The following is a 21,117-nucleotide window of genomic DNA, read 5'->3' as shown; positions in this document are numbered from 1 at the left end:
TATAAACCCCTAGGTAGAATGCTTAATGACAGGGCTTTTCTCTCTCTCTCGATCCTCATCTTAGAGTCTTCACAGACTATAAGACAACTCTAGTTTCTTTACTTGCCTTGTGTCTAGTCAACACAGGTAAGGTTTATTGCCACTATTATATTTCAACATATAATGCTGATATTACAGCAACCCGATTGATTGAAGCATGGCAATATAATGCCCTGGCCTATCCTCCACCTGTGTTCATTGCAGACATGCAGTTCGCAGATCATCTTGTTATTGAGCATGATGGCCCAACAGACACAGGATTATTCTGCACTGAATCACCCCCTTGTTCACCCATGAGCGAGGAGGATGTTTCAGGGTGATTACTGCCCCGCTGTAACCTTATATTTACACTCTGCCTATGGTATGGAGTATAAACCCTGGAATTAATAAAAATAAAAATAAAATAAAAAGCACACTGCCTGGCACACACCGCATTCCATCACGGTGAGCGCTGATCAACGTTCAACGCCCGCGACGATGACCTCCGCATCGACTGTCGCACACGCAGTTATGCCACACACATCTACCACTGGATGCTCCCGGACCCCTGTCCATATGCATCGCGTTGACCGCGGCAGGAGTCTCGTCCCCTGCGCGTCCCCACTGATGGCACCAGACCCCGGCCCTAGTGAATGCTGTCCTGTCCCTCTGCTGAACACTACCCATCATCTTTCTATCAGGCGGCCTCTCCCCCAATGGTACGTATTTACATCCCGCATGCGCGCACAAGACTGACGGACGTGCTAGCATCTGACCTCGCGCATGCCCTCCACTCAACGGACCCATTGACGAGTGGCGACTGCGAGCAGCACCTGTCGATGCAAGTGGATCTGCTGCTTGCATCGACAGGTCCTGCTCGCAGTCATCTGGATGTGCTCCCTCACACGAGCCAGAGATGTCCATCCGCCTTCTCTCCCACCTGGCGGGAATGTTCCCTGAATTGGCCAAGGCCCCCGCACAGTACCTCCTCATACAAGCCCAGATCTACGAGCAATGCCAGCGCGTCCTCGATCGCTCCAATCCCTGCGGTCTCAATTTATTTCAATGAACGCTAGGTTGCTTGACTGCGACCGTCAGAGTCCACACTTTCACTTGTATCTTTATGCCATCCTCAACGTTATTCCCCTGTTTTGCGTGTAAGAGGTCACCTATCACAAAAAGGGCTTCTCATTTCATCGGCGCTAATGCAAGGGCGTCTTGAACGCATTCAAAATGGGTTCCAAAATTCGTGCTAGGCGATGCGGCAGCCAGGATTGCGGGACGAGAGGTGAGAGGAAGACTGGAGAGTCACTTTTTCTAATGTCAAATGTGAAGGCAGTGGAGAACCAGAAGCCTTGTGAAGGTCCTACGTGCCCGTTTCTATAGAGTGGAGCCGCATGGAATGGACTTGCGACGACGAGTATCATGCTAATGATGTTTGACTCGGAAGCTGGTAACGACAACTTGGATCCATCCGAAGGCGGGGAAGATGGAGTTAAGATCTTGAAAGAGGTCACGGACCCGCACTGCTATGAAAGACTGAACACACCTTGCTCCGCTATGCCTTCCTGCTTTTCACAGGTCGCCTTGTATTTTACCTAGATGCAGCAAGACATTCTGTGGCTAATGGCGGCAGTCTGTATGCTTTCGACTTTCTTGCCCAAGTGTTGTGTTCTCGTGATGCCTTGATATACTTTTATTGGAATTATCTGCGGCCATTTTGCTAGTCTTCTCAGAGGCTCTTGTCTGGTCTGCCGGCCGCATACAATGATCACAGGACGTTGGTCCAAAACGCTTTCGTCGATGGTGACTGGCACTGACTAGGTGATAAGTTCTGGGTGAAGTGTTGCCGCCTCCAAAACTGATGCGCTACATCTACCTATTTTTTTCGCTACAATTAATTACCCAATATCTATTTATTCGCACCTCCCCGCTCAGATTTGTTAGCACGGCGCGTCGCCCAAGCTGACGGAATTTCCAACTGGTATGCGGTGCGCAATTTTACGTTTCGACCGCAGCACGCCCTGGTATCCATCTGCTGATGCACACGTCTGTCCGATATCCGCGGCATTTCAAAAAGCAATACGGAGTTCCTCAGGCTGGTGCGTCGTACCTGATCCATCCCCGAGTCATCAGGATGACGTACGGCGGGGAAGTACGAGCTTGGTTCGTGCACTCGATTCAAGTTCAAGTTCATTCAACATTCGACACTTATGTATCTATGCTCTAGAGGTGACTTGTCGTCGGTCGAGTCATTCGAATGTGTGCAGACAAAGCTAGGTGCCATGTTACTCCGGATTCAGTTCCCAGTGAGTCCGATCTGAATACTGTCAGGTTAAAAGTATCACACATCATGTCTGTTCCGGGCCAGTCGAGCATCTGACTAACTGGCTAGCGCGCTCGCGATGACACCATCGTCCCGCGACTTACGGTTGCCGTTGTTGAAACTTGGTCAAGACATGGCCTAAACTTTTGTAGACGATTCAGAGGCTGTTACGAAGCTGAGTGTCACTATCATGGACTACTGAGAGTATGTTCGGTTATACCTGCACCGTGCGTATACGTACCTACGGCCGAACTGGAATGATGGTGAAGTTAGAACATTTTGTATCGCGCCACAAGTTCGTGTGCCCTCGCGGTACCGTCAGCACGTTGGCCAGGTACGAGTGCGCTCCTCCAATCATGCGACGTCTCGCACATTCGGTAACGCACCCGTCGGGCTTGACAGATTTGATTGTGGGCGCGCCATCATTCTTCGTGCGCTCCGCGCCCTGGGCTGGCGGGGGCGCAGCGCCAGTGGAGTCCTGCCGGCCACTTGATCATGACACCATCCTGTTTCACTCGCGAGCCCGGGCCAACGGAGACTCGGCAACTCAGGAACCAATGTACTTTGGTGACGTTTGCAACGCTTTTCCCAACCCGCGCACGTCAAGATTCAGGTACATTGCAGAGGATGCTCAGCGCTGGAAAATACTACCAATATTTTCCCCATTTGTGAACGGAGGGCTGCAATCCTATAAAAACGGGCGGAGACAGTCAGCGAACTGCACCAACTCACAGTCGGCCATCCACCCAGCAGTCATCTAAGCAGCCTCGCGCATTTTTTATTAATCGACAAGATGTACTCTCTTCGCACCCTCGCTCTTGCTATTGCCGTCGTCGCGGCTAGCCAGCTCGCTCTCGCTGCGGCCGTTCTCGAAGCCCGAAGTATGTGCCGTTCTGTCCTTACTCGCCTTATGTGCTGACATATATTTCCTTGCCTAGCTCTGACTCTCGGCCATGGTCCTGTGTGTATCAGTGGTGCCCCCAGTGCGTTAACCTATCTTGTGTGCCCCGTTTCTGTACTGATATTTCCACGTTGGAAACGATAGCCCCCACTTCTGTGAGTGTCTCGTGAGATGACTGCTCGACTAGTACTGAACTGGTTATGTTGAAATTCTACAGGGCCCGTTCACCTGCCTGTAATCTCAACAGCTAGATATTTGGCGGGATTGCACAATTAGATGATGTTCTTATAATCATTGAAATTATTTGTCCCACTACATCATCCTGCATAATAGATGTAGAAGCTGTCTATCCAATTTTATTTTTGCTCCAAAATGCTTGTGTTTTATACCAACGGCCTAAATTTAAGTTCTAGATATCTCAAGGGTAGATAGAATAGCGCAGTCGTCGCGAACGCCAGCTCAAACCCGATGTCTCCCGTGGTTTTCGCAAACGGACCGACGAACCACACTTGGTCCATAGCCGGGACGATCAGCCCGACCGCGAGCAAACACGCGCCAATGGCCGCGAGTCCCGTGGGCAGCTTTCCGGAACTATTCCAGTAGCGCAGGTCGTAGGCGGAGAAATCGCCCCGGCGGACTACCAGGTGCTCCAAGAGGACGACGGCCCCAAATGCACTGGCCCAATAGCCGATAAGCCCCAAGAAATTACTGAGGGTGGCGTAGAATTTGTGCTGGCCCACGATGGACAGTGGTATGATACTGAACAGTTTCCATATAAACCAACCCGGTCGAGTACAAAGAAGCGCAGCAAACTCACATTGCAGTAGCGAGGAGCGAAAACATGTACCTGGGTACGGCAGCTGCGGGAGGAATGAACACCTGGAAGGACAGGCAAAACGAGTAGAGGGTGGGCGCAATGTTGCCTGTCACACTGAGTGCAAGCAGCACAGTGAGGAACTTGCCAAAATTGCCGGAGGGGCTGAGCATCGCTTCGAGCAGGCCACCGACGTTGCCGTTGTTATATCCAGCGTTCCAGGATGGGACGGCAGGCGCTGCAACGACGGCTGCCGCGCCGAGGCATTGAATGGTGATCTAAGGACGAAATTGAGAGTAGATGCATGAAACGGATAGTACGGGACTTACAATGGGGAGATTAAGTCCCAAATACGAGTATGTAAATATTTTCCAGCTAAATGCACATAGTCAGCGAAAGAAGCTGATAACGTAGAAAGCGAGTGCATTTACCTGGGCACGTCGGGGGTAAAGTATATGGTATAATCTGAGCTGATTGGGGCATATGTGATGACGAAACCAGCAATCGTCGACGCAAAAGTCAGAATAGCTGAGGCAGTCGCAGGTTCTGCAGCAGGCGGGTTGTCCAAGTGTTTGCCACCGATCCCGAGCGCCACGACGTAGACGATGACAACAGGTATCCAAGCAATACGTTCATACCTTGAAGAAGATCAGGGAACGCAGAGTTTGAGAAGACAACGCATATACCAAGTGAGAACTTTATATCCGCAGAAAGAAACCTGTTCCATGATGATGAACAATCTGGAATTTCGGTTGCGTGGGGAGACATACCAGGAGAGAGATGACAGCGATGATGACAATCCCAATACTGACCATCAAAGGTTAATGAGTCTGATCCGCAACATGAAATATATCAGCGGCCTACGTCCAGCTGAGGTTGCCGTTTGATATACTAGCAAGCGTTTGTCCTCCGAGAATACAATTGAGGATACAATACCCGCACATCGTTGCAAGATTGATCACGCTCGCTATAATTACACCGAAATAGCTTCGGAGACCTCAGACTGCGAGAAGCAGACGGGTGATATACATGAACGCACCCGAAGCTGTACCGAGCCTGGCACATCTGACGCAATCCAAGCTTTGGCCCCCATGTCGTACTGCAGATCGACTTGTCACTGGATTGAAAGAGATACAAAGGTCGTGAAATGCATACAGGTAGGCAGGTAGAGCGCTGCATAATAGGTTGAAGAATAGGATGACCAGACATGTGTCTCGGAGACTAAGTCCGTACACAATGGGACCCAGCGTGCCCGCCGAAAATCTGCAGTTGAATGAGCTTCAATAAAAGCGAATATTTGGATGTATGCGCACGAAAGGATGTTGAAGTTGGCAGACAGCCAGATAAAACATATCTTGCTATACTGCTTGTCTGTGCGATCCTCGGGAGAGACGGGAAGAATGCCTGTGCCATGAGTCAATATATGCGGGTTTATCTAGACAACGTGGTCATTGGCGCACCTCGTTCCTCCACGCCCCAGTTGAGCAGCTTCTGCATCCACTGCCTATAGAATGGCAGGCCATCCCCTTCCCTACGTCCGACATCGAGCAAGGATCCAACGTCCTTCTCCGCATCGTAGGACGCGTCGAGCTTATCCTTCGAACTGGTCATGGTCGAGAGGAGAGCGATAAGTACCAGACATGGATACGGGTAGAAGGAGCTCCGGGCGAGATTAAGAATTATAGGACCGCGTGGGGCTGGACGTCAGATAATTTGCACTTTGGCTCCGGCTCATCGTCCGACCGCCAGAGGGCGAGGCGCCTCGCTATCAGAAATTTGGACCAAGTCTTTGGCCATGACAGGCGGATCACACAGAAGGTCACTGTAATCTCAGGAGAACCCAAGAAGTCGACGTCCAAAAACTCAAAATGCATACAAAATCACTCCCGCAATGTGGGTGAGCAGACAACTAGTGGGCGTTTAAGTATGACTCGACAGGCGTCACTATGCTGTCCCTGAGTTGATTGTAGATGCCCAGAGTAACAGTCGAAAATTTTAATTCCAGCCTAACGTCAATCAGTCGAGTAGGTGGTACTCAATCGTGAAGTCGATGGTATCCCAGTGTCCAGTCTTAGGCAAGCTCAGTTTGCATAGTCCAGGGCAGACAGGGTTTGTCCATGGCCGCGTTACTCAACTGAAATACATCAGGCTGATGTATTCATATCCGCAAATGGATCGCAAACCGACGTAATATATACCCCGAGTCCGCGACTAGCTCCCTATACCAAGTCAACAGACCCAATGAATCCAGCCTGATGCTCTAGCTTATGATTGGGCATCTGGGACCTGTCTTTGAAAGCAGTATTTTCAAGCCCGTTAGCCCAAGACACCAAAGAGATTTGATCCTCACGTACTGTTCATCCATGTTGTACAGTGCAAGAATGTCTCCACCGTAATTGCTCCAGTGAGAAAGCACACCTTGCGAGATGGGAGGGCAAACGAACGTCGATCTGGAATGTTCCATGGACGTGCGCACGGCGCGCGATACTTGGAGCCTCCGCCAAACAGCCGTTATGCTAGTCCATGCTCCGGAGTCCAACTGCTAATGCGCTTTCCATTGCACCATAGTCCAGGGCGGCCGCTCGGGCGATCAACGGAGACGACAGACGGATGCTCCCAGCGTGGCTGGACCAAACCCCGGAGAAGTCCAGACGGCCCCCCAAGCGCAGGATTGAAGGCGAGCGCGCCCAGGTCTCCAGATGACGTGGACTCGGGCGCGTCCGCAGCATCTTCATGTTCTGCGAGCATTCCGGGCACGCCGAGAGGGGATGCAACGGCGTCCTCCAGCACCACGGGCGGGATGTGCAAGATCATGAGCGGCATGCGGGAAGAGTGCGCACGCATCAACCCGCCCTTCGTGAACGGGGCAGAGGATATGAGCAGCCCCACGACAGGATCGCCTGCGAGTGTCCTCGGAGCCTGGCGTGCCTCACCCTCAGACGCGTCCGAGACAGGTGGTGTATGGGCACCAGATATATACCGGTAGAGCGTTCCCTCGAGCTCGCGCACATACTTTGGGCCCACCTTTCTCTTCTCGTCCTTGCACTGCGCGATGACGCGAAAGCGTTGCCGATACTCCCCTCCAGCATTCACCCTAGGTGCCCCTCTGCCCTCCGTTGCCTCGTATCTGGTCTCGCACGGAACGGGTAGCCACCACCAGCCGAGGAGGTCGATGCCCCCGTCATCTCTGCCACCGACATGCTGCAGAGACATGGAGAGATGCTTCTCGAGCAGGGCAAGTGAGCGATGTTCAAACGCGATTCCTCGGTGCACAGTGGAGGTCCCGGACGCCGGAATGTGAGAAAAGAACCGCGGGCTTGTCCTCATCAGACATCGCCATGTAGCCTGCATCTATATTGCATGTGCCAGCAAGTCCTGTGAAACAAAAAATAAACCTAGGCCTGACATAGGGTTGACTTCAAAAGACGTGGTATACCTTGATCACTAATGAAAACAAGATACGTAGGCTCTGTCTCTCTCGTTCGGTCTCAGCATTTACGCGACCTAACTTTTAGGGGCACGCGAACACGGTCACATGACGAACATGTCAGGCCTTGCCCTATCGTGATTCGCGACCCGCGACCTCCGACCAGCGACCACTTCCTCCAATTACCCAGAGCCGGCCAGAGAACGTTAACGTGCAACTAATGAAGTTCATTCCGATCGTAATGGTAATACTGCGTAGCGAGACTCATCTATGACACTTGAACGGATGCATGCAAAGTCGCCACAACAACGCCAATCTCCCACCCCAATGCTTGCCTAATCTCCAGTCTATGATACACTACATCCACGAAAGACGAGCTATAATGAAACGCGAACAGTAATAGCGACAGTCTAATCAACCCAGAAGACCCTCGGAATCAGACCAAGCAGTCGACGAGGCATTCCCTGAACCAATTTCGTTATAGCGAGCGATCCGCAAACGCTGGGACGGAGGAACAGATTTGTCATCCAGACCGTGCTGTGTGCCGCCATGAAGAGCGCCGACCCTCATCATGGACAACCACTGGAAACGGACCGGTCAGCGATTGGCCATATATCTAGAGAGCAGAACATACGTTGTGAGCAGCATTGGAGTGGTCGTATACGCCTCCAAAGAATGCTGTTGTGGCGTCCTTACCAACCATCTTCGCCACAAGATGACGTCCTCCGGGATGCTCGTCCATGAAAGCGGACACGTCATGGATGAAACCTCCGATCACAACGAGGGAACGTTTCGCAGATTGCTCTCGGACTTTGAGACGACTATCAGTACTCTTAACAATACTCGAAATAGCACAACTCACAGCTCTCCCAGCTAATGACCGGGAGTTCATTGCCCTCTGGTGCAAAAGACAGACCTTCCTGAGTCTCGCGCAAACGCTTGAGCTGCATTGCAAGCTGGCCCTTGCGGACTTCGTTGTCAGGGAACACCTTCAAGTGACTCGCCAAACCAAACTGAGACATTGTCCAGATGAACCATTTCGTCGGGTCGTACTGATACCATTTGATGGCATTGCGATAATCCATCGGGAACTGGTGGTGGAAATTGTGGTAGCCCTCACCAACCGTCACAAGAGCAGTGATGACATGGTCGCGCGGCGTATGCTTGTCATCAAAAGGCGTCTCTCCTAACCAATGCGCGAGCGAATTGACGCAGAAAGTCGACTGTAGCACAAAGCCATCAGCGCTAATAACCTCAGAGGCTGCGGCTTGACTTACATGGTGCACAAAACACAAACGAGCCGCGCCAGCGAAGAAGAAACCGCCTGCCCAATCTCCCCAGCCAAGGCCCGCCACAGCCATAGGAAGCAAGAAGCCCATGCCAATAATCAGATGCAAGTACCAGCGATGCTGCCAACGCACAACCTCGTCTCTACTGAGGTCGCTTACATCCGCAACACCGGGCTTTCGGCGGGGTTTGACGATCATCCACCCGATATGTGACCACCAGAAACCCATGTGGGCATTGTATGGGTCAAGTTCAGTGTCGGTGTAACGATGATGGGCACGGTGTCCTCGCGACCACCATTTGATCGACCCTTCCACCGCACCAGCACCAGCAGTTGCGAGCATGTACTTCAAGGTTTTAGACGCATTGTAAGACCTGTGGGCCCAGAGCCGATGATAGCCGGCGGTAATGCCTGCAAATCAATGGTCAGTACATGTGAAAAGGTCGGTATATGCACTCAATTATTCACCGAGACCAGTCACGAAGTAGTAAAAGACACTCCAAATGGCCGTCTCCCATCGTAACTTGACGTGAAACGCGCCCCAGAGCGCGATGGAAGGTGTAATGGTGAGAATAGACAAGCTCAGGTAGTTCAACTCCTTCCACCAGTTATTCCAGCTGACCGGAGGAAGCGGCTTCTGATTCTTGAGGGTCCAGGCGACATAGTTGTCAGGAATGTTCATGTCGGCAGGCTCCTCTTCCTTGGTCATTTTAATGTTCTTGAGGGTAGACGGGGGCGTAAGTGGGGGAGACGGGTGGACCTTCGACGGGTCCGTTGTCCGCGTCGGAACGACGGAAGACATCGTGAACAAGGGAAAGGAAGAAAGGACGGGTCATCATATTAGCTGGGGGAACGTTTTATATCCTCGCCCCGACGGAGACTCGTTGGGGACAGCTGTTGCTGCCGTCAAGCAGGACCCCGGACGCCCCTGGGGCGACTGAGGCGAAAATTTTCACTTCATCGTTCCATGGTCGGAGCAATTTGTGTGCATAACCAACTCTTCCATACGAATTAATCGCACCCTCGTGTTATCCTAGAAGAATTTGACGATAAAATGGGGCCCTGGGCGGCGACGATCTGCTCATTCAGACCCGCCGTTGATTCCAGGTATGGAAGTAGGTGACCCGCATTAAGCAAGTCGGACGAACCCGAGTGGAGTGTCCAGGGTCCTCGGTCTCATTCTCCAGCATTATGCGACCGCTCCGCTCCTCCAGCAGGCTTGTAGGCGTGCAACACAGGTTATGCTGTGCCCACCGTTTCATCCATGTGGTAAAATATGCCCACTTGAACATGCTCCCGAGGTGCACCACCGTTGTGCGCAGCGATGGGTAACGCGGTCATGTGACTGACGATTCGTTGGGGTGAGCCAAAAGCCTCGTCACAATTCGCATCCCTCAAAGTGAGACTCTCCAGCTCTCGGCTCTTCTCGATGATGGATCCTTGGAGCCAGCCCGCGCCAGCCTACAAGGCCAGGCTGTATTCCTGCAGACGGGCCTCTTCACTTGTTTCAACTTGGGACAGCAAACGGTGAAGGTGCTGAAAAATACTATCTCTTCTGGTGCGCCGGTGTGTCAGGCCGTTGTTGTTTACTCACGACGTCTCAAATTTAACGTGTCATATATATGTATGTGCATCTGTAGACCAAGTAATCACTCTGTGCTAAAGCCATTACTCCTAAATACAGCTTGAATACATATTCAGGCAATTCCAATCGGACGGACTGTTTTAGCCCCTGCCCATACTTGCCTATTGCATCGTGGTCTAGTCGTAGACGACCAGGTTCATCAAACCCAGACGATTCACGATTATCTCACTTTGGGAGCGTGTTCCGGGCCAGGCGCGATGTCAGTGAGGTAAAGACCGCCCTTGCACCGACAGTGGGCAATATTGAAAATATGCTAGCGAAGGAGCGTACAGAGTAGTGAGTTTGCCATATATCGACAAGAGCGACGACACAATGCATTGCTCAAAGTCCAGCCTGATATTGACCAGGGAGGCAGTGACCCTAGCACTCGTAGCAGAGTAAGTATGTAGCACCAATGTGGCGTTAGTTGGATACAAAACCATCTAAGTCTGATCATGCGCATTGCGCAGCTAGTCCCTTTGAGAGTCATGCGATCCAAATGCTGTTGAAACTTCGACTGGCATAACTTGTCGAGAGAGCTGAAGGGGTGCTATATAAGCAAGGCTGTGAGAGAAAGCTCTCGATGGTAAGTCGCTTGTCAATCGCAACGATGGCAAGCGCCCATGATGCTTCCGAGGGCCGAGGCTGAGGTTGATGCCGCTCTCTCGTCCCCCACCGTCACTTGGTTCCATGTCTCCCTCCTGAATTCGGTCTATCAGCGAATGCATTTTACTCCCACAGTCCTTTAAATTTTGTCTTCAATGAGTTCAGCTATGTCGTACACTTCGCGTCGGCATTCTTCCGGCCCGCGACCTCTCCAGCTTGTCGATGGCAACGTCCAACCTGCAGCCGTAGGAACCCCGTCCACATCTTCCTGTCCCTCTCCAACCATCTCGGGACTGTCCACCCCTCCTCCCACGTCCCGAAACTTCAAATCGCGTCGTCAATCCTCGATTTCGTACTATCCCAGTAACAACGCGCCGACATGGGATAGCCGCTCGCAGACAAGTGCTGCGGCCCTTCCCTCGTTAACGCGTAGTCTGTCCTTGGGGCACAAAGCCCACAATCCTGCGGCGAAGGGAGATAGACGAAGTGTTGGATCGGCAGACTTGCAGTCTCCACGGGTAGAGCGGGCACCGCTGACCCTTACCGAGAAGTGTGTTATGCCCGGGCCATGACAATCGACTCTGCTAATAGTGATATCTGCAATTTAGGCATGCAGATCTTTTGCAGTTCATTGCACAGAAAGAGTCCAAGTGCCTTGAGCTGCGATCACAACTTGCTATACATGAAGCAGAGCTTGCGGAGCTCAAGCGCAAATGGGAACGTATCGTGAGCCGGGGGATGGACCGTGCGTATTCGAATTCACCTAGCTCTTCGTCTCCCATATCCGGGGCCCTCTCTCCGTCTGCGAACGGCGCAGTTCTAGAGAACATCCGAGAGGGTGTCCAAGGCGTTGGCCGGCTGCTGGTATCCGGCTTGGGGGACCTTTCATCTCCCGCATCTCCCTCACCTACGATGCCGGTGCAATCCATGTCCGGGCTTGCGACGATATCTCGAGCATCCATTGCGCCTGCAATGAAGCGCGCAAGGAGCCACGCAAATACGCAGAGTACTTCGTCGGTATCGACTTCGGGCACGACTTCGACGCACTCAACGAGTGTGCGGCTTTCGCAGTCGTCCATCTCGTCATTTGCATTCGACGAGCCACTCCATGAGCTAGATGAGAAAGCAACAGCGCACCGGGAAGTTCCTGCACGCAGCAGCATCGAAATATCTCCGTCAAGAGCATCGGAAGCTGCGAAGCTCCATCGACGCAGGTCGCGCGACCATACACTTATACTCCAGGATTCGTGTCAACTTGACTCGCCCCCTTTGAATGGTGTTATGTCGCCGAAGATACCGACGAGCGGCAGCCGATCGAAACGCGCTAGTCTCAACTTATCCTCGGGGCTTCCGCCAGCAGCAATTCCGGGAATGAGCACGCTTGCCGTCGAACCACTCTCTGCGTGGGTAGAGACCGTTGGCAGCAGCATGGGTCGCAAGTGGGAGGAGCTGCAGAAAGGCCAGACGTACGTCCCCCGTCTATTCATTCGACGCTGGGCTGGCGTTGATTACGGCTTTTCTAACTTTATTTAAATCTAGTTTTACGAAGAGCCAGAAGCGCGCCTCAATGTTGCTGTCCGATGTCTCACAGTCGTTCTTCTCCGCGCTTGCTTCGCCAGCTCCGTCCTCAACAATGTCGGTGTCGGTCTCAACCAACCCATTTGGTGCGGCGCTTTCGCCGCTGTCAGCCCCTCCCTATGACCGTTCTCCTCAAGCATCGGCGTCGACGGCAGCATCGTCGCTGCTAGAAGACGAAGACGAACTCCAGGGCCTCGGAAACGTCATGGTGCCCGACAGCAGAGCCCCAGCGAGCCCCGGCGTGTCGAAGCCTGCAAACGCGCAGGCGCAGAGCGACGATGAGTGGAACTGGTGAATTTTATTATGACCCGCATCAGAGCTATCGTCGCATTATCACTTGTCCCTGTGTTCGTATATATACATTATTGCATAGTTGAAATACGTAGTCTGGCACTCATTGATACCCCAGATCAATTGCAATGCGGTTTACTCAAGACTACAGCGGTATTTGTGAGGTTGAGTCGTCTACAGAAGCTAGCAAAGCTTTTTGAAGAAGCCTGCCCAATAAGAGACGGGCGTACACGGCGTCCATGTCCGACTCTATTCACATCTCATTGTAAAGTCAATTATACGCAGAACGCGTAGAATGAGGTGCGACTGAAAGATGTCTTTGAACTGACAAAATATTATCCACTCACCCGGGTACTCGAATAGTCATGTACCATGCCCACGCTAGATACTCCGCACGACAACTGAAATTTCGCACCAACACACATTAAGCATCGATCGACGGAATGCAGAGGCGAAATCTATTCCAGAGCAAAATGCGCGCCGCACAGACACATGATGATACATCGCACACTGGCATCGCCCTAGTGCTTCGCCTCCTTCTCTGCCTCCTCGATGAACTTCTTGATGCTGCCCATCCTGGTCAGTCGTCGACAGTCCGTTCCAGAGAATAATACACGAAACGGGTACGCACAATTGCTCCTCCTCGCTGCGGGCGCAAGGCTCGTCAGAGCAGCCTGAGCGGAAAGCAGGGAGACGCACCTCGAGCCCGCGGTGAACTTCACGCTGTCCTTCACCTGTTCCAGCGCCGACTTGCCTGGGACAGGCGGGGGCGCTGCCTCCTTCTTCCCGCCCGTCGAGAGCATGCCGATGCCGACCGCGCTGAAGATGGTACCGAGCGCGAGGTATTCGTTTTTGATGGCACGGCCAAGGATTATGCTTCAATTGCGAGAAAGAGTCAGAGTGCAGTCGCTCGGCAGCAGCTCGGGGACTCACTAGGACATGGCGACGTCTACTAAGAAATTAGCTGAGTGCGTTGCTGGCCGTGACGAAGTGTACACTCATCGGGAAACCCCGGGCTCGCGTTGGTGGCTGAGTTAGCGCTCACGATCCTCTAAGTCCGACTGGGATAAGTTCTATCACTCCTAATGTTCCGCACCTACGGCATTTCCAGAAGTTACTGTTATTTTCATAACTATGTGTGGAATCGCGAAAAGCGCAAAACACACTACGAGGAAGTTGGCCACACTGTATGGAAAACGCTGTGGACCGTACGCGCGATGTCAAGGCCGTTATTTGAAAGCTCAGTCGGCCGCGCTGGCCCCGAGTCGTCAGTTAGATCTGCAACTCGATTTTGACTCAAAGAGCAATCATAGTCCGGACCTCGTCTCTTGTGAGTATTACTATCTTCAACGCTGCTCCTGAAGCTCCAGGCTTCGGATATACAGCCAGCGCTTGCAAACGGTCGCGACATGTTCATGCTGCAGTGAAAAGCACTGTGTTGGTCCCGGACTGTGGCGACCTGAAAGAGTCCGAAGAGTATGGAATGTTTCGTCTTCAGGCGGGACCTCGCATGCATTGTGCGCGTCACCAAGCGTTCTCGTATCATGCCCCTGATATTCCCTGATGGGCAGTACCCTCTGAGCGTGTTGCTCTTAACTTTCAAGGCCCCATCTACCCTCGCCAGTATCCTCGAGATCTCGGGCCGGATGAAGATCACAAGGAAGATTATGAATGAACATATAGCACTGATGGCGAGATACAACCTCAACCGAATCATCTACACTAATACGCTCTTCGTGTACGTGAAGTAAGGATGGTCGGAGAGGATTGAACATTCGCGGAGCTCTCTGCCCGAACATCATCCATTTGGAGTGGACATTGTCGGCGACTGGAAACAAAGGCGAGGTCCTGCGGGTCGCTCCTGGCCCAAATCTTCTCGCCCCCGTCCTGGTGGCACCCAATGTCATGTCTCAAGCCGAAGGAGACAGCTTCATCCAGAATTATCAAACAGCTTGCCAGCGACTACCGCTAGATCATCCTGCTTCCAGAAGGTTGTATTGGACAATTTCACCCGCGTTGACGGTGGGAGTGTAGTCTGGGATCCTATGTGCTGCGCAGCTTGTTGGTGAGCTCGAACATCTCAACATTGTGTCGGTCATACCCACTTCCGTCAGCGATGCGCTCTCGGATCTGGATGGTCTAACGGCTCTCACTGTCAAGTCGGAGGGAATCGATCGGCCATATCCCTTTGGATTCCACACGCGGGTGCTTCTGCACATTGCGCAAATTGGACATCAGGGTGGCGCGCAATGAGGCCTATAATTGTTTCTGGGCATGCGAGTGGCCCGTACTCAGGGATTGCACGTGTTCGTCTATGACAATTTCTCTAATTCCGATGGCCGTTATCCGGATAGAGGGCAATTGGGATTCCATGAATTCATCGCCCCCGCATTATCCAAGACACCGCTCCGCGCATTATCGATGAGCGGTTTTGTCACCTCGCCACCACACCTGCAGCATATAGCCTTCCACCTTACGGGTCTCTGCAACACTTTTATTCTGTCTGTCTCCCCACCTCAACGGTGCCCACCACGTACACTGGGCTGCGCGATGTTGCTCTTAACTGGCCAGAGCTAGAGGAATACAAGGTTTTTTTTTCCAATCCAGCCCATCCACATGAGTCCCTGCAGATCCTTCTCAAAATTGCACACGTCTACCTTCGTCTGCGGATGGCCAGCCTCCAACGTCTGGGTCCGCTGCGGTGGCCCGTCGGTTCTTCAGCTGTACGGCCTCTCTTCCCCTATCTTGCCACAACTTTATTTTTCTTGCGCAGTTACTCGAGCGCCAATATCAAGCATTTGGCTGCCGTGCTCGAGTCCGTGTTTCCGACACTGAAGGTGGAAGCGCTGGTGTCAACACACCTCGAGAGGGACGTTTCCCATCCGCGATCGGGAGTCCGAAAGATATGTGGCCAGCGCTGCTTGAGGATATGCTTCTCATTCGATACCAGAAGACCTTGGATGATCACACACTATCCCGGGAGGCCACGTACTCATACGCTGGAAAAGCCGATAATCTCAAGGCTGATGATGTCGGTAAACGCATTGAGGGTCGGGCCGTAAGTGATTATACAACATGTATAACGGATGTTTCCATTGGATACCATGCGCTTAGTGCTCTGAACAGTTGATCTCAATGGCGAGCGGTCGATCTGTCTTATTCCAGTATCAATCAAGATCATTTTCTCTCGCTCTCGACAAAGGTAATGTATCACCGAAATGAAGATCGCAGTCGTCCTAGCCATAATATACATGAATGAATGCTATTTTCTGGATGCAGTCCTATATCTTCCGGTCGCGCGTTAGGAGTACCCTAGATCCGAACCAGGTCTACAGGCAGAGCGCGCGAGTGCTTTTAGGCTCGCTTCTCAGCCTCCTTTTGCACCTTCGAGGCGCCGGACGCGACCTCTAGTGCAGTCTTTCGCTCTGCGTCCTCTGCCTTCTGCCTCCCTAAACCAAACCAACTTCCAAACCATGCGCCCCAACTTTGTGTCGTTTGTTCCGCCCTTTGCTTCGCATCGTCGTATGTCGCCTTAGCGCGTGCTTCGGCGTCTCCGACAGTGTGTGCTGCGGCGTTGTACGTATTCGACACAGATGATTTTGCGGCATCATACTGCCTCTCTACAGCAGACTGAGTGTCGTTTGCTCGGCTGCGGACATCGTCTAGCTTGTCCTTTCCGGAGGCCTGATAATAGACGTGATGTTAGCGACATCAGGTATGTCATACACACAACCTGCTCTGTAGGCGCACCTTGAGGTCGGCGTATCCTTTCTCACCTTCACGAACTACATCATGAGCAGTTCGCTTCCCCAATTCGTTCAACTCCTTTGCTTTCGCCACGGCTGCTTCCTGATCTGCCTTGCGCTTGGCATGGATATCCTGCCCATCTTCGCGCAGGTAGTACCATCCACCGACACCCAGAGCGGTTGCCCCTGCCAGCCACATTAACGCGTTGTTTCCGCCCTGCGGTGTTGGTACATCAGACGGCTTCGGCGCATCTGTGGGGTGTGTTGGGTCGGGTGTGGTGGCATATCTGCGTGAAATCTGGCTCAGTTTTGGTCAGCAATGATACTATATAATTTCAAGATTTATACGTACTGGATGCACCGCGCGAGCGGCGGCAAAAGGAGAGGCGCGCGATGAGGCCGCGAGGGCGCGTACGGCTTGCGAGCGCAGCACGGAAGAAGACATTCTGGGGATGAGGATAGATAGAGGGCTGGGGGTGGTTGTATAAGAAGGTGCGTACTGTGAATTCGAAGCATGCTCAGCTGCCTCGCCTTTTCAACGAATTCCCTCTCCTGTTCCACCTCCCAGCATGACGACATGCCCACTGACGTCACTCCAGAGGTCACGACGCCTTCCATCACGTGATGTTTGGCCTTATACTTATACTTATAAAGACCGCGACCTCTACTCAGCGGTCGCCCTTCTCCCAGAGACGGCTAGGGCTTTGTATGATGTTATCGTCGAAATATTTTTCATTCGATGCTTCCCCAGCTTTTCGACAACCTTGGTGACTCTCAAGACGTATACTCCTGTATGCTGTCACGGTAATGGCGCCGGCATTCTAACATTCAGAGAATCAATCTCTTGTTATCCGTCTATTCTCTGAAATACTTGACTACAGTTGGTTTGGGGGCGAGAAAGATTGCGCCTGTGTAATATGCTTTGTTCAACTGGTTACATGCGATTCAGTCACCGCGGTGAAAGTTATTTTACTATTTCAATAAACATGCTGATCGCTTTGGTGAGCCTTTGGGTCTACTTGTCAACGTTCCATGAAGAGTATCGGTCACAGGTGCGATCAATATGTTTGGGACCATGAAAAGTTTATTTGATCACTCGCGTAGAGGCGGTAGCGCATATAGAAGATTCTAATCGCGTGACAGGTGAGCTAACATTGTGCGGATTGATGCACAAATTGACCGTACCGTAGCTTTGCTTATCAGGAGACTTGACTATAAGCTTTTTGGCGTAACGATCCATGAAGACACCGTGTAGACCCTGATATGGACGGGCAACGTGAGCCTCAACCTTCCGAGACGATGGCTTAGAGGTGAAATGTGAGTCTTATTGTAAGTATATTTAGCCTATCTATTTGATGGAAAATATATGTCGATAGTATCTCGCATTTGAATTGGATATTTCGTTTTATCGTTTTACGGCTAATGCCGAGACCGCATTCCGGAAAACGGACGCACTTGTCGAGATGATTCTGGTACTTACCATCGCTGCACGCGTTCAAGTGTCAGCTCATAATCAGTCGGCTGCACACTGGGAGCTTTTGAACGCCTACCGATTGTGGAGGCCGATGTGCCCAATGTTTCCATTGCGCGAGTCGCTGTGTGGTACGAGTCTGATCCGCTGTGAACCTTCCAAAATGTCTTATCTGATCAATGCAGCTATCATCCATGTCAAGAAGCTAACCTGTATGTCAAACTATTCGTTTCCGTTATCATAGCCAGAAGGATGCAATTGATGGTCGTGCGCACTGGTCAGTCTTATAGGACTAATTGCGCTCGGAAATCCTAGCTAAAATCAGATCTAACTCAGCGACCGCGCCTGACCGCCTGGCGTCTTTCACGGTTCAGCCTCACTACCTTCAGACCTTGGCGCTGTATCGGACGTCCGTGACAGGCGGAGTGTAGATGATCTCCGGACGCAGCAAGGTTCGCCCGCTGACCTTCCCCTCAACACGCTGATGTGGCTCCGAGTTATCCCGCATGTTCACGCTCTGCGATTCTCCGCATATGCGGGTTGTACGAAGTGGGTGCGAAGCGCTTGGGCTTGCGATGGGCATAGACTTCCAATTGATGCGGCGCTGGTCGCAAGTCACCAGACTCTCGGATTGTAGTGCGCACGTGACTTTGCATGCGGTGGGTGTCTTCCTCGTCGGTACCGGACCTCATGGGCCTTGAGATGCGGAGTCTGATATTCGACGTCTAGTTGCAGACTAGCTGTTGCCTCTAGCCGCCGTGCAGCTTGGCATTCCTGTTTCCGGGCATGATTCTCCGCTATGGGCAGAGCACTGATTTATGTAGCGCTACGGAGCATAAGCTAAAGCATCGCCATTTGCACTAGGACCCGTCAAACTGCCATCGCACCTTCCCAGTGCATCAAGTGGGCACCCCCAACTTCAACGCCCCCGGTCGTCTCTTTTGTATCATGCTCACTCGACGGGCTTTCTTGTCTTTAGCTCTGTTATCTTGGTCCGTGACAGGGCTTGGCTTTGAAGTTCTGCACGATTATTCGGGATCGACCTTTTTCAACGGATGGGACTACTACGGACTCTGGGATAATTTGACTCTGGGTGCGTACAAAAACCGTTTGACAAGTGATTCACAGCCGATGTTGTCCCTCAGGGAATGTCACATACTTGAGTGCTGAAGCTGCGACCCAGCAGAGGCTGACGTACGTCAACGACGCCGGGAACGCCATCATCCGCGTGGACAACTTTACAACCGTTTCTGAAGGCGACAGGCGAAATTCTGTATGCTTGGCATATTCACAAGTCGTGTGCTCTACTAACGCAGCTCTTGGTTACGCAGATACGGATAACTTCCAGCGAATTTTACGAGTATGGTAGCCTTTGGATCATAGATGCGCTGCATCTTCCCTACGGGTGCTCAGTGTGGCCGGCATTCTGGAGCAAGGGGTCCCACTGGCCAAACGACGGCGAGATCGGTTAGTAGACATGCAATAATGCACGAGTGACCCGCCTCTGACGCATTACCTGGGATGGCAGACATCATCGAGGCTATCAACCTGATGCCTAACAACCAGATGGCGCTGCATACGACCGAAGGTTGCGTGCATAACACCACGGCTCCCCAGACGGGGTTCAATATTGACAACGATTGTGGTACTGCGTCTGGTTGCACTGTCGGAATGAGTTCCCCCAATAGCTACGAGAGCGGCTTTGCGGCTGCGGGTGGAGGCGTCTATGCGACGCAGTTTGATGTGTCGGGAATTTAGTAAGCGTCCAGGCGTTCGTATCGAGGGATGATGCTGACGACATCCACAGCATGTGGTTCTGGAGCGTGAGTACTAAATATCTTAGGTTTTGGCCTTTCTTTTGAAAGCTTAATTTGTGAATATCTATAGCGACCGAACGTACCGGATTCTATCACGAGTGCGACAGCAAACTCATCGATGAACATTTCGTCGTGGGGTCCTCCGACCGCAAGCTACCCTACCAATGCGTACTGTAACATTACAAACTTTTTCTCCGCGCAACAGCTTATCTTTGATATAACATTGTGTGGAGACTGGTGAGCATCATAGGCTGCCATCATACTTGTGCACAAGATCTTACGCAATGCATACGTCCATACAGGGCCGGTGTTCCAGGTACTTACGATGGTACGGGATGTGCGAATGCAGGTCCCAATAACAACTGTGTACGTATTATATCTGCCATTGCCGCCTCCTGCTCTGGCTAAACACGCATTTTCTGGATTCGTCAAATACAGTATCTCGACAACGTTGTGGGGAACGGCAGCAACTACGACGAGGCGTACTTCGAAGTTGCGTACGTTCGCACGTACACTACAGGCGTCGTGCTTCCCGCTAGCACCGCTACATCCACATCTGTGGCTAGTTCGTCCAGCGGCTCACAGACAAGCACCCCTTCGCGCTCGCAAAAGTCAGACGCGTGGAGAGAACATGGCAGCCTGGAGGCCTTCTTGGCCGCATCGGCGGTTGCGATGCTAGCCGGGTGTTTGTTTACTTTGGCATGAGCTGGACTTGCTTGTGCTAGGCGTTAACGCTTTTTTCTCACCCGTTTCTGTATTTGGCGTACCTGGTGATGATGGTGACGGCGGACACAATACCCTTACAATCTCCTCACGATCCTTACTTATTACATACCGCATTGCCTTGCTATTTAACTACACCTTACGGTGCATTGGTGTACTTCGGACTTTGACATTTGTAACTGATGATTGTTGTGACATACTGTAGTAGAGTACAAATCACACTTATGATTGCGATTGGGCCCATTCTTTTTCAGATGCCGCGCATGCCCGACCGAAGTTGCAACTGAATATCGATAACAAGTGCGACAAAGGTAGCTTATAATCCCATGTCTCGTCTTGATACGCCCATGCCTTTCAACAGATCCTCAGTCGTGTTCCAAAGCTCTCTTGCCACCTCGGGGTTGCGCGCATCTAAGTGAGGCGGGGAGACCAGCCGCCCAGGAGCCTGGAGATATGCTCCTCGATATCGCTCGGCGTGCTCCCGCAC

The 21,117-nt window shown here is 52.1% G+C and overlaps 8 protein-coding genes across 8 annotated transcripts; 3 read left to right on the top strand and 5 right to left on the bottom strand.

Annotated features, from left to right (window-relative positions):
- Window positions 1-3,137: 3,137 nt before the first annotated feature.
- Window positions 3,138-3,483, top strand: FIBRA_04612 (uncharacterized protein; the record flags this gene model as incomplete). The annotated part of the gene is made up of 4 exons (XM_012326403.1): window positions 3,138-3,225; window positions 3,283-3,327; window positions 3,390-3,400; window positions 3,463-3,483. The coding sequence occupies 4 exons, from the start codon at window positions 3,138-3,140 to the stop codon at window positions 3,481-3,483; spliced, it is 165 nt and encodes a 54-aa protein (XP_012181793.1).
- Window positions 3,484-3,628: 145 nt separating this feature from the next.
- FIBRA_04611 (uncharacterized protein) lies at window positions 3,629-5,670 on the bottom strand (the record flags this gene model as incomplete). The annotated part of the gene is made up of 11 exons (XM_012326402.1): window positions 3,629-4,004; window positions 4,063-4,337; window positions 4,389-4,434; window positions 4,491-4,697; window positions 4,746-4,777; window positions 4,830-4,866; window positions 4,924-5,046; window positions 5,099-5,158; window positions 5,215-5,322; window positions 5,373-5,463; window positions 5,520-5,670. The coding sequence occupies 11 exons, from the start codon at window positions 5,668-5,670 to the stop codon at window positions 3,629-3,631; spliced, it is 1,506 nt and encodes a 501-aa protein (XP_012181792.1).
- A 900-nt stretch (window positions 5,671-6,570) lies between these two features.
- Window positions 6,571-7,272, bottom strand: FIBRA_04610 (uncharacterized protein; the record flags this gene model as incomplete). Its single annotated transcript, XM_012326401.1, has 1 exon — window positions 6,571-7,272. The coding sequence occupies one exon, from the start codon at window positions 7,270-7,272 to the stop codon at window positions 6,571-6,573; it is 702 nt and encodes a 233-aa protein (XP_012181791.1).
- Window positions 7,273-7,900: 628 nt separating this feature from the next.
- FIBRA_04609 (uncharacterized protein) lies at window positions 7,901-9,576 on the bottom strand (the record flags this gene model as incomplete). Its single annotated transcript, XM_012326400.1, has 5 exons — window positions 7,901-8,068; window positions 8,121-8,296; window positions 8,349-8,709; window positions 8,764-9,185; window positions 9,243-9,576. The coding sequence occupies 5 exons, from the start codon at window positions 9,574-9,576 to the stop codon at window positions 7,901-7,903; spliced, it is 1,461 nt and encodes a 486-aa protein (XP_012181790.1).
- A 1,595-nt stretch (window positions 9,577-11,171) lies between these two features.
- FIBRA_04608 (uncharacterized protein) lies at window positions 11,172-12,877 on the top strand (the record flags this gene model as incomplete). Its single annotated transcript, XM_012326399.1, has 3 exons — window positions 11,172-11,554; window positions 11,613-12,470; window positions 12,544-12,877. 3 exons carry the CDS (start codon window positions 11,172-11,174, stop codon window positions 12,875-12,877), a joined length of 1,575 nt encoding a protein of 524 aa, XP_012181789.1.
- A 517-nt stretch (window positions 12,878-13,394) lies between these two features.
- FIBRA_04607 (uncharacterized protein) lies at window positions 13,395-13,676 on the bottom strand (the record flags this gene model as incomplete). Its single annotated transcript, XM_012326398.1, has 3 exons — window positions 13,395-13,449; window positions 13,505-13,519; window positions 13,573-13,676. 3 exons carry the CDS (start codon window positions 13,674-13,676, stop codon window positions 13,395-13,397), a joined length of 174 nt encoding a protein of 57 aa, XP_012181788.1.
- Window positions 13,677-16,227: 2,551 nt separating this feature from the next.
- Window positions 16,228-17,064, bottom strand: FIBRA_04606 (uncharacterized protein; the record flags this gene model as incomplete). Its single annotated transcript, XM_012326397.1, has 3 exons — window positions 16,228-16,557; window positions 16,624-16,917; window positions 16,972-17,064. The coding sequence occupies 3 exons, from the start codon at window positions 17,062-17,064 to the stop codon at window positions 16,228-16,230; spliced, it is 717 nt and encodes a 238-aa protein (XP_012181787.1).
- Window positions 17,065-19,038: 1,974 nt separating this feature from the next.
- Window positions 19,039-20,612, top strand: FIBRA_04605 (uncharacterized protein; the record flags this gene model as incomplete). Its single annotated transcript, XM_012326396.1, has 8 exons — window positions 19,039-19,183; window positions 19,236-19,363; window positions 19,422-19,557; window positions 19,619-19,847; window positions 19,898-19,913; window positions 19,978-20,144; window positions 20,210-20,273; window positions 20,346-20,612. 8 exons carry the CDS (start codon window positions 19,039-19,041, stop codon window positions 20,610-20,612), a joined length of 1,152 nt encoding a protein of 383 aa, XP_012181786.1.
- Between the last annotated feature and the right edge of the window lie 505 nt (window positions 20,613-21,117).

This window comes from Fibroporia radiculosa (genome assembly GCF_000313525.1).
Source record: "Fibroporia radiculosa TFFH 294 genomic supercontigs, scaffold3257, whole genome shotgun sequence".
Classification (NCBI taxonomy): Eukaryota; Fungi; Basidiomycota; class Agaricomycetes; order Polyporales; family Fibroporiaceae; genus Fibroporia; species Fibroporia radiculosa.
Note: the sequence above shows the minus strand (reverse complement) of the source record. Positions and strands in the feature narration are given on the sequence as shown.